This window comes from Lolium perenne, chromosome 1 (genome assembly GCF_019359855.2).
Source record: "Lolium perenne isolate Kyuss_39 chromosome 1, Kyuss_2.0, whole genome shotgun sequence".
Classification (NCBI taxonomy): Eukaryota; Viridiplantae; Streptophyta; class Magnoliopsida; order Poales; family Poaceae; genus Lolium; species Lolium perenne.
In genome coordinates, this window is record NC_067244.2 from 231,895,566 (window position 1) to 231,907,628 (window position 12,063).

At 42.3% G+C, this 12,063-nt stretch overlaps 2 protein-coding genes across 2 annotated transcripts; both read right to left on the reverse strand.

Annotated features, from left to right (window-relative positions):
- Positions 1-1,154: 1,154 nt before the first annotated feature.
- Positions 1,155-3,188, reverse strand: LOC127326318 (uncharacterized). The gene is made up of 3 exons (XM_051353181.2): positions 3,029-3,188; positions 1,770-1,988; positions 1,155-1,570 (listed from the first exon to the last, which is right to left on the reverse strand). Exons 2-3 carry the CDS (start codon positions 1,953-1,955, stop codon positions 1,388-1,390), a joined length of 369 nt encoding a protein of 122 aa, XP_051209141.1. The 5' UTR covers positions 1,956-1,988; positions 3,029-3,188; the 3' UTR covers positions 1,155-1,387.
- A 1,767-nt stretch (positions 3,189-4,955) lies between these two features.
- LOC127326309 (uncharacterized) lies at positions 4,956-7,963 on the reverse strand. Its single transcript, XM_051353169.2, has 2 exons — positions 7,415-7,963; positions 4,956-5,567 (listed from the first exon to the last, which is right to left on the reverse strand). The coding sequence occupies exons 1-2, from the start codon at positions 7,888-7,890 to the stop codon at positions 5,390-5,392; spliced, it is 654 nt and encodes a 217-aa protein (XP_051209129.1). The 5' UTR covers positions 7,891-7,963; the 3' UTR covers positions 4,956-5,389.
- Positions 7,964-12,063: the final 4,100 nt, after the last annotated feature.

Here is a 12,063-nt window from a genome sequence, read left to right on the forward strand (position 1 = left end):
CTAGTACTAATTAAGCACAACTAGGCTAATCCGACGTCATGTAATGTTACATCACCGAATCTAGGAGCACCCAAAATCACGTCTGAAAGTTTATCTTTCTCAGGCTGCCTTGTCTACGCATGCTTTATGTTGATACAAATACTATACCGCAGTACTGTACCGACCAACCAACTCAGGCAGGAACTGCCCACCAACTGAGTGCGATTTGAGCACTCAGCAGCCCTAAATCTCTTCGCCATCTCACCGCGCCTAGTATATGATTATGAAAAAACATCAGATCGGCCATGCAAAATCGAAAACGATGTTCCGCGTCGTTTCAGGGGAAGATCGCTTTCGTTCTTGCCATCGGCATACCTAACAGTAGTCTGAAATCAAGAGGAACCTGCCCCAAGAGCCTCCCAGATGAAGGAGAAAGCAACGGCAACCCAAAGATGGACAATGACACCATGTGCCAACTGCTGAATGATGTCTGTGCTTAGAGTTTAGGGTTACCAAAAAGGTCTCCAGGAGATGCAGGTTCCATCAGGAGAAGGGGCGAGTTAAAAGCAACATGGTTAGAGAAACGAGCATGTAAAAGGATGAAAATAAGTAAGTTACACAACTGGGGAGCTGTGAATGAAACGCTAACAGCAAGAAGGGCCAGGCAACGTGCAGACATATTGCTGTTATGGTAACTTTTGCAAGTCGACATGATTGTCTGTTCTTCCAAAAGAAGATGATGCGGCCAATTCAACAGAACTTCACAAGAACTCCAAGACTTCAGATGCAAGTTTCATCAGGAGAGGCAAGAAGTTAAAAGTAATAGTCCAGAGGGCATGTGAAGGGATGTAAATTACCAGAACAAGGGTGCATGAAATGCTGCCTGCAAGAAGTGGACCAACAAATGTGCAGACATATAAATGTCATGATAAATTTTGCACACCCACATTTTATAGATCGGCATGCAGTGGCTATTTAAGGATGGTCTGTTCTCTGAAGAGAAGATGATGCGGCCTATTCGACGAACCTTCAGAGATTCCACGACTTATATGAAAGCAAGTACTAAGAAAAACTGTCGACCCTAAATGACCAGATCTTCTTTTGTCATGCTTAAAAAATGGGTAGTCTTTTGGTTGCCGCCTTAGCTTTATTATACACAAGACACAAATGACCAATTCTAAAGGATTATTGTCCGTAAACGTAGCAACTTAATCACAAAAGATGTGCAAGAAGTACAGTACATGTAACCTCTGTTCAACAGGCTACCAGACAGAATAACAGATAGAATGTGATGCGCTACCCACCCACCGCATCAGTACATTGCAAGGTTACAACCTGAGCTGTAACATTATCAGTTTACTTTCGATGCAACAGTAACTAGTAGATTGAATTGTTGAGGAAGGATTTTCTATAGAATGCTAGCTAATCCTTCCTTCTTGACAGGCGGCCTATTCCCAGGGAACGCAGTGCGTGATACATCAACAAGAGCCTTGAAGCTGTATGGCTCATGCATCGACAGCTCTGAAAGCACCTTCCTGTTGAGTTGGACATTCTCCTTGACCAGTCCATGCATGAAGTTGCCATAGTTCACCTGCATGGTCAGTTAAGACAAGTATATTAAACAAGTGCCTACAGTATCAAATTTGAAACCCAAACACTTAAGGCTATGGTATCTTATTTTGCTTGTGCGTAGGAAAACATAGCAGATGGTTTATTTGAATTTTTATTTTACAATAAAAATGCAAGAAACGCATTTCCTTGTAAAACCTCATGCGTAAATGGATACATACCCCATGGAGCCGTGTACCAGCGTTGATTCGCTCAATCCAGAGAGATCGCATGTCCCTTTTCTTGTTGCGCCGATCCCTGTATGAATATTGCAATGCTTTTTCAACACGCTCCCTGGCTATTCTTATGCAGTTTTTAGCCCTTCCTCTGAAACCCTTGGCTAACTTAAAAATCTTCCCCTTGTTCATCTTCGAGTTCTGGACTCACACACTATGTCCTCCCTATATTCGCAACATCAAGAAACAATGGACTAATTATTAACTGCTGTAATGAGATAAGAGTTCAGACTGCAAATATACTTATGACATTTATTCCGTGGGTACGGAATGCATACAAATGAGACATATCAGGAGATAATTTCCATATTTAGCTTCATCAACACCTAACACAACCAGGGATAGTTGTTTAATCTTAATTTTCAAAAGAATAGTTGTTTAATCTTCTATTCTGGTTGTAGAAGTTTTATCCTGATAAAGGGATACATAGTCTGCACTTTTGTAAAGGATGACATGAATTGTATGATGTTCAGAAATCAATTCCCTCATCTCTGTACAAAATGGTTAATTAGTTTTGCACATAGCCTTGAACTATCATAAAATTTATCCCATTGACCCATCTTATGACACCAATTAGTAAGCTAACCTATAACACCATATAATGTGCTATCACGAACAATCTCAGACAATGTGTCGCCAACACAAAATCTATTTCACAGCATAATCCTGTGATTTATGTGTTTTGATAGCTGTCAATTAACAGACGCTGCGCCAAAATGCAACTAGCACAGTTCTCCTCACTCAAATTACATGGTAAAACTACTAGATACTGCAAAAACATAATCTCGTCCAAATCAAATATATTACACCAGTTACAGCACTTGCCCTGTGGTTTGCCGGATATAATCTCACCTAAATATTCGTATATTTGTCCCAAAAAGGACAAGCCTTTGGGACTGTAGCTGCAAATTTATGCCGATGCCTGCAGTCTGCAGCCTCACCCATCAGAACAATCTAGTCTGCAGTTGTCCCTACAATCCAAATCCAAGCGAATGTTCCCAGCTATGAATCCTGTCAAATATCGGGCCTAATAAAGATTCTTCCGGTTCCTCTCGTTACGGTTTATCTCGACCAAAAAACCGGAAACTACTAACGAATCCCCTACCACCTACGGATCTCCGCGCCTAGAACCCTAGCGCTGAGGTTCGGCACATGAGAAACAAGCATCACAAACAAAATCCGGAGTTATATTGTGCAGTGAATACCTTTCTAGACGGCTACACTCCCTGCAGCGAACTACCTCGGCGCCGCGCAATGTTCAGGCCTGGCAAAGCAGCGAGGGAGGACGGTGGCGGCGGCCGGCGGCGAGATGGTTACCTGATGTTCTGGGGGAATGGGAGGAGTAGACTCTTTGTTCAGACGCGCTGAGTGGGCCGCATGGTCTTTACACGGTTCGTGGTCCGTTCGGTAATGGGCTCTACTGGGTGACCTCCCTGAATAGCCCATTTGTGTGGTAGAAGACAGAGTATAGATTTGTATGCTCAAAAACAAATTTAGATTTGTTATATATTATTGCTAACCAACTTCCACATTTTTGCAGAAACGTGAGTGTATTTTTATGGAATAATAAAATAATAATAAAGATCCATACTTTTTTAGCAATGGTAGTTTTCTAAGATTCCCGAAGAAAAAAAAGAGAATACCAATCAAACTCTTCCTTTCTACACTACATCCTCCGCTCTAAATTATAATTTGAATTATTTTGCATGTGTCAGTATTAAATTTGACCACAGATGTGCGCAGAAGTAAACGGATTGTGTACGTAAGAATAATATTGTTGTTTTGTCCTGTAAATTTATGTCATATATATCATTTTACAAAATTGTGTTCCAATATAAATTAAAATCATGATCAATATTGTGCATGGAGACTATGAAAATTCAAATTCGGCCTATATCTTTGGAAGGATGGAACAAAATGGATATTCTTTTATTAATTTCCTTTTCTATACATTTTGGTAGGAAGTTATCATTTTCAACTTTATGTATTATTATACACAATCTGCCTCTCCCGAGGATCTTTACATCGATCATCCAAATTTACCCCTCCGAAAACGCTTTTGCGTACACTTTGTTACATGTATTTTTGTCTGAGGGACGGTATGGCTTTATTACTTGACCCAGGTAATAAAATACTCCCTATGTCTATGGATACAAACCACTAGATATTTTGTGCCATTATGACTTGTAATTTTTTTTTGCTAAAATTCCACCAACATATTAATAATCATCAATACTAGTACAAATAACTTAAAACGTAATAGAAATTGCAAATAGGTACTCGGACCACCTAGCGACGACTACAAACACTAGCACGAGCCGAAGACGCGCAACCGTCCTCTTCTCTCTCCATCACGAGAGTCAGACAAATCCTGTCGCCAGCGCACAAAGCAACAACCATCGCCAATTATAACAACCATAGATGGGAAGAGACTGACATGAAACCACATCAACGAACATGAAATCCGATCGAATCTCGGGAAATCCGCGAGACACAAAACTCCACATGTCCTACGCCAGCGCTAGACGCACCACCAAGACGAGGATAGGGCGGGGACGATCTTATTCTGACTTTCAGATGTAGTCGATGCCTCACCATCCCGAAAAAGACACTAAAAACAACCTAAATAAGAACGTAAATTTCCCACCGGCGAGGGGTCGTGGTCTGCTAGACCTCAAAGGCCCCAAGGTCAACGGAGGCAGAGCGGACTGGGTGGCGTCGTTGGCAAGGAGAACATAATCGTGGATGGGTTTGTGGCCGCCGCCTTCTGATCGCCTCTCCCGGATGCTCTCACGTACCAATTCGGTTCTTAATTATGACTAATAATTTGACCAGGAAAATATGATTTATATCTCAATAAACTATATCATGTGAAAAAAAAATCAAACATGAATCAAATGACATAATTCTGTGGCATATAACTCATAGTTTTTTTTTTTGATAAATTTCATCGTCAAAGTTGCGTCCAAAATATAAATTAAGTGTCCTTGTGTGCATCGAAAGATATGCCCTACAAAATGAAGGACCATGCTATACATGCAACAAATATATATCCACTATCGGTAGGACGAATCAAGAGAACCCATTCATCACGCCCGCTGCATGAAGCCTGGAACACCATCGTTGCATCAGTTGTCGTACCAAAATCATAATGGTATTTGTGGTCCGCGTAGTAGTTTTTACAAAGGAACAGAATGGATGGAGTGCCCTCATTCGTGTGCAAGAGAGGATTACACACGCCCTACAACACAGGGATGGATAGGATATACAGTACATGATAGACAGAATAAAATCAAATGGTAAATGTAGGATTAATTTGCACGATTACCTGCATTATTTACAAGGACGAGGACTATATATCTGCAATGACATACATTTTCACATGCACCATGCATGGAATCAACGAGTACATATCTGGATCAGCTGCTGTATAATTGTATATATGGTGACCGGGAGGTAGGACAAGTTTTTTCCTTCTCTTTCCCGAAGTGAGTACGCTGGGCTGTGTGTATATATAGATCAGTGTGTACGATATACACTCTTCGCACAGACGATTAAATGACAGGTTAGAGCTGCGAGAGGAACTGGAGCTGCCTGAGGATGGGGCTGAGGGCCTCCATGAGCTTCTCGCATGGGTGGTTGTGGACGCCCTCGTACGTGGTCACCACGATGCTCGTGTCCTTGGCCAGCCGCTGTACTTGCTTCTTCACGTTGCACGTGTGGTGTGTGCACCGGTAGTAGCTCCTGAAACATCACAAAAATGTTGTCAAGGGCATGCATTAATCGGGCGAAAAGAATAGTAATTAAGGCCAAAATTGCATATACTGGCATTGCATACTTACTAGTAGTTGCTCCATAATCAATAGGTGCATGTAGCTGTGTTTACGGTTTGGGGTTTACGGCAACAACGATAACGGATGTGTCATTTCACCATATGCATGCATGGTGTGTATTTGCATGTGTTGTTGCGGTACATTACAAAATGTTTTACAGATCATACCACATAAGTTTTTTTTAAAAAAAAACACTAGTGAGGCATAGAATTGAGCTATGAAATCAAATTATAGGTGCTTCAGTTCGACCTACTATCTCTCCGATATGACTATCTAGGGTCAAATGCGAAAATATAGGGATCATACGCCTGGTCAACCTAGCCATGTTATGGATTGAACGCTTGAATACCGTCCGATGTGTGTAGGGGGTAGATGTGAAGGAAGAAAGAAGACATATGCGTGGAAGAAATAATTCAATGGAGAGAAGGAAGGGAGAGGGACAAAGGAAGCAGGTGGATGAGTTGACCATCTACAAGTTGACCATAATGGCGATGGGGGTGGCTACCCTCTTTGCTTCTCCTTCCCATCAATCTTAGTCAAATTCCTAGTTGTGTCATCGCAGCACTACTAGACATAATCTTAGTGGAAGGCATCATCGTGGCGCAACACCCCTATAAGGCATCACATATATAGCTTCTGTGCCTACGATTTATGGAACGGGTGCGATGGTGGAAGCAAGGAGTTAGAAGAGAAGGTGGAAGTTGGGGAGACGAGAATGCGAGAAGTCATGCACATAAGAAGACGGTGTATGTGGTGTATATGTTCGTCGTTCGGTTCGTGTCGCAACCTCAAACATGATGCAAATCGCAGTTCACCCTTCAACCATCCCAACCATGAGTTATGCTGACATGACAACTTTGGTCCGTTAGTAGCGTGGGGCCTAACTATCAACACTTCTTGCTTATATGTTTAGATTTATTCCTCATCCCTCTTTGTTAGGTCTTCCCATCGCTACCTCTATCACATACAAGCCTTGATCCCATAACAACGTGTAGTTCCACCTCATACTTCCTCCCCAAGTCACGATCGTGCCGATGCAAGAAACAATGTTTATAAGTATAGTAATGACTCAACAATGGGGATCAAACTAGACGAGGCAGCGAGAATTACCAAAAAAGACCCAATTGACACGTCCAAAGAATCAATGTTTGTCCTACTAGTTCCTTGGCTATTCATGTGAGAATCGGGTAGCAGATTCAATCCATATAGAGTCTACTTTATGAAATTCAACTGTTGAGCAACACAAATGCAATTATTTTTGGAGAGATCACCCACAATTTGATTATGATGTAGCTTTATGATATATCTCCTCAATGTGTGATTAGTTAGGAATTTTAATAGATGCCATCTGCCCTAAGGTTCAAGCAAGAAACTAATATGGCGAATGTACTTGGGAATATCAGCAAATCTATGCCTATTCTCAATTGCTCGAAGCATTTTTGTCTCTTGCTACGCCCTTCCTCGTCTCAAACAGGACAATATACTTTGTTCACCCAAAAAAAAGGACAATATACACCTTGTAACATAATTAGAAGCACGAAGTAATTAAGTTCTCTTTTTGTCGAATCCAAGTACGAAGCAACTAGCGAGCTAGGGTGCAATTAAACGGCGATACTCCATTTAAGCTTGTTCGACTAGCTACACTACACCGAGCACACAACAAAAAGAACACGTTAACTTGGACATATGCATGCATCACATGCTAACCTGCAACGTACCACACATGTTCCACGATGAGAATTGAGAAGCGGTATATACCTTGGGAAGGCGCTGTTCTTGACGGCCTTCTGGCCGTACTTCCTCCACCGGTAGCCGTCGTCGAGGACGTCGTTCTCGCTCTTGGTCTGGAACGCGAACCGCGGCCGGGTGGCCTTCCTCCCACGCGAGCCGGCGGGCTTCCTCTCCTTGGCCACCGGCTCCCCGCCGCTTACCCCGGCCCCTGCACTACTGCCCCCGCCGCCGCCACTCGCCGCCGTCTCCATGCCGCTCATCATCTCCTCCTGACCGGTACCCGCCGGCGCGGCCACCTGCTGCGACGTCCCGGCGCCCGATCCCAGCGGGAGAAGGAGGGACGCCCAGTCGACCAGTTCGGGGATCGCCGACGACGTCTGCGGCTGATCCATGAGCGCCCCCGGATGAGGCAGCGGCGTCGGAGGGAGGTACTGCAGGTGGCGAAGCAGCTCGTCGTGCGATTGCAGGTCGTGATCGTCCACTCCCTCAGGAAAGTTGTCCATGGGTAACCGATCGACGATACGTACTCCCCGCGGCGTGGCTCTCGATCGCCGGGATAGAGAGGAGCTAATAGAGGACCGGAGAGCAAGTATGACGGAGAGGGCGCCGTGGTATATGTACAGGCGGATGGTTTGCAGCTGCCGGTAGCTGTGACTGGGGGGTGAGAGGGGAAGGTGGGATCGGGTGGGCAAACCGGGCGTGCATGCAAGCAAGCCAGGGGCAAGATGGATCCACAAGAGTGATAGAGAGGGAGAGAGCTAGCTCGTCTCACGCAACCGTTTCCCAACTACCTGAATCTGTTCGGCTCAACTGCCCCGTCCGTCCCCCGCACGCACGCACGAGCGAGCCCTCGGATTTTTTACGTGTGCGTTCGAGTACGTATTGGCTAGCTGCGTTGTCTCATGTGGAGGGGCTGCATTGGTTACGTGGAGGAATGCGAAATCTGTGTGCGTAACGTTAGGGAAATCTGTGTGCGTAACGTAGCTCAAAGTCAAAACAGAATGTCGTCGGTCTGACCCCGATCGATATGGACTTGTTGGATGACCTGAGCTTGCGGCCCAATCGGGTGACTCGGGCCGGGCCTTGCGGCTCAGGTTAGATCGGCAGGCTGATCCAACGAAAGGAGCTACCTCGGCAAAACCTATCCATCGCTCGCTCACCGGAGGCACTGTCCGCCGACCTAGTCGGCCCGGGCGGACCGCCGCACACCCAGGCGGGGAAAGTTGGGCCGGCCAAGTTTCTTTTTTTCCTTTCTCAATTTTTCCCACTTCTTCTCTTTCATTTTTCAAATTCATTGCAGATTTGAACAATTTTTGAATCTGGTAATTTTTTAAATTTGAATAATATTCGAATTTGAACACTTTTTTGCATTTGAATATTTTTCGGATTTAAACAATTTTCTAACTTGAACATTTTTCAAGAACAAACTTTTTTTCCAATTTGTTTTTCATTAAATTTAAACAATTTAAATGTGCATATTTTTCAAAAATATGAAATTTTAAAAAATTTAAACATTTCTTAAAATTTGCACATTTTCCAAAAAAAAAATACTTCTAAAAATCGTTGCCCGACCTATTCGGTGTATATGCAGGACACTATATGCCGACCTGGTCGAAATGTTGGGCCAGCCTAGTTTCCATTTTTTTTCTCTTTTTTGTTCTCTCTATTTGATCTTTCTTCAGTTTTTTCTTTTCTTAAATCTGAACATTTTTCAAAAAACTAGCATTTTTAAATATGTACTTTTTAAGAAAATTGAACTTTTCCAAACTTTGAACGTTTTGGAGATTGAACATTTTCAAAAGATATTTTCTATTTTTGAAATTTCAAGATTTTTTGAGATTCAACATTTTTCCGAAATAAGCATTTTCCTATTTTTTTTTAAAATTTGAACATTTTAAAAAAAATGAACGCTTCAAATTTTCGAAATTGAACGGTTTCAAATTTGCACTTTTAAATTTTTTAAAGTTGAATCTTAATAATTTTTTGAATCTTAGAAGAAAGGGAAACTAGAAAGGAAAAAAAGAATCTGGAGAGAAAAAACAAAAGAAAATCGAAGAAAAAGGTATCTTACTTGTAAATTTAGAGTGGGAGCCGGAGCGCGTTGTGGTGACCCAACATACCACTGCATGGTGTAGTATGCAAGTCTGATATAATACCAATGAAACACCGTTCCACTAGTATTATATCGCTCAGAGTGGTACAACAGAAACATATGCGGGTCCAAGGCATGTCTATAGAATTACAGCAATGACTCTGTTACATAAGATCATCACAGCCTCCTACTTTACAATGAGGTAAAACTGCAAATAAACTCCAGGAGAACGACTCGTAGTCTAAACCTATCACGAACTCTATTTGTAGAGTATTTGACTATCTATATAGGCTATGAATAGATTCTAGCTAAGTAGGAGTTAAGTTTAGGAAGCTAGTTCCTTTCTATTGCTAATCTAGGTTTTCTCCTGGTTGGATGTGGTATCTGATTCCTCTGACAGGGTTCTGTCTCTTGAAGTAGTTGTTGACTCCTCGGCCTTCGAGTTGCACTGTAGATCCTCCTTCGATGCCTCCATATCTAAGCAGGGGATTTAAGAGTGGGATGAGTACGAGCGTACTCAACAAGTTCATTATAGGAAAGAGGTCTTTAATGCACTAGCTACGGCATTAGACCAGAAAGTCTAATACCAATGCAGGTTTTCATAATCATTTCTTCAAAAGGTTGCTTTTATTCAGAAGAACTATGTCCGTCAGCCTTCACCGGTTTACTAGAACTTCATGGAGTTCCTTTCCGTCCGCGTTCGCAGTTCCATATCCCGGAACAGGGAGTGCCAGGTCACGATTCATTACACTCTGCAGAGGTGAGTTGCTTTACCCATAAGAGATCTTAACCTTGGTGCCAACCGGGTGATCTTCCCGTCCACACTTCCTTTGGTGTGAGGCCCGGTATAAGGTCATAGTCAATCATATTCCTCCGCTACCTCGCACACCCACCCTTTGTTGCAAACCCCGACCCTGGGTCCTCGCCGGTCCCATTATTCCCGTAATTTCAGGGTGGACCCCGACCACGACGACAGTCTGGGATTGAACCAAGCTCCTTCGCCGGTAGCTGCAACCCATCATAGACCACATTACCGTGGGGAATTAGAAGGGGATCCCCACCCACCAATTGTTCCGCAAGCAGCAACCGTCTACGGTAAGCAACAGCTATACCGTGGGGAATTAGAAGGGGCTCCCCACCCACCAATTGCTTCGCAAGATAAAACCGTCTACGGTAAGCGAATCCGTTGATGTACAAGAGGTGGAAATACGGTTGACTATTCCGTCCCACTCCAGATCTTATGGTTAACACGGGTATTACGGCACAAGAATCACTGGCGACATTTATTGTTTAATCCTAGATGGATATAAGCCCGTGCAATGGAACCTCCACCATATCAACACAATCCATGGTTCCATTGCCCACCACATAGTCATATTCATAGTTATGAAAGTAGTGGTTTTGATTTTTATGCAATAGTGATAACCATAATACTTTTGCAAGTAATTTGATAGAAATACACAAATGACATGAGCAAGTGATGAACTTGCCTTTCTTGACTGCAAGATTATGCAGGCAAGGTCTTCGTTACGCAATAACTCCAAATTCTGAAATAGCATCATCGTCCGGTAAGGACGATGTTTAAAAGATTGGCAAGGATGCAATAATGTATAAGAATGAGATGCAATCGCTCTAAGCGTGACCTAACCCCGAGGATTTAGGATCAGTGAGTTGTAATGATTGGTTTAGGGTGTGTTGCACTTTTAGAGTGATTCACATACAAGGTTCTTATTCAGGTGTGAGTACTTGGTATTATCAATAGGTAGATAATAAAGCATAATAATCAATTGAGCACACAAAGAATGACAATTGGCATAATGTTATTAAGTAAAGAACAGTGGTCAGTTTTAGTACTATATGGCATGGTTAATGATTGATTAGCATATACTTTAAAAGAATAACTTTTGAAGAACATGTTCTTTGATAAAGAACAAGTATGATAATTAGATTGGGTTTCTATGATTGACTATGGTTTCATGTAGTTGCTGGAGTAAGTATTAGATGGATCACAACAATGTTGGATTCATCAATACCTAGGGCTGGTAAGGTTGAGTTAAGCCTAAGTATCTTGTGCAATTTATTATAAATAGTTGCTATCAAGGTTGATATACCTTGCTGGTGATAACTGGTTATTGGCTATAGGTCCTATTAGGTACGATTGATGATGATTCCTTATTTTCTTCAAAAGAATAACTTTTGAAGAACATACTTCTTAAATAATAAGAAGTATCTCAATTAGGTTTAAGGTTGTCTAGGTTTTGCTATTGGATTTACTAAGTAAGAAGTAGTTGACTCCTAAGTGGGATGATAAATAATTATCTTACACTAATAGGGTTTAGTGGAGTATGGTTAGGTAATGCAAGATAATAAGCATGGTTGCTATTTGGGGTTCATCACAATGGTGTGATGCTAAGCATGGATGAATAAGGATGATGGTTGATACGTCTCCAACGTATCGATAATTTCTTATGTTCCATGCCACATTATTGATGTTATCTACATGTTTTATGCACACTTTATGTCATATTCGTGCATTTTCTGGAACTAACCTATTAACAAGATGCCGAAGTGCCGATTCTTTGTT

Excerpts from the sequence above, each read along its gene's own strand:
- LOC127326309 (XM_051353169.2), bottom strand. The coding sequence starts at position 7,890 with ATGGACAACTTTCCTGAGGGAGTGGACGATCACGACCTGCAATCGCAC. Across the intron at positions 5,568-7,414 it reads AAGAACAGCGCCTTCCCAAG|GAGCTACTACCGGTGCACAC; the intron begins GTATATACCGCT and ends GTGATGTTTCAG.
- LOC127326318 (XM_051353181.2), bottom strand. The coding sequence starts at position 1,955 with ATGAACAAGGGGAAGATTTTTAAGTTAGCCAAGGGTTTCAGAGGAAGG. Across the intron at positions 1,571-1,769 it reads CTGGTACACGGCTCCATGGG|GTGAACTATGGCAACTTCAT; the intron begins GTATGTATCCAT and ends CTGACCATGCAG.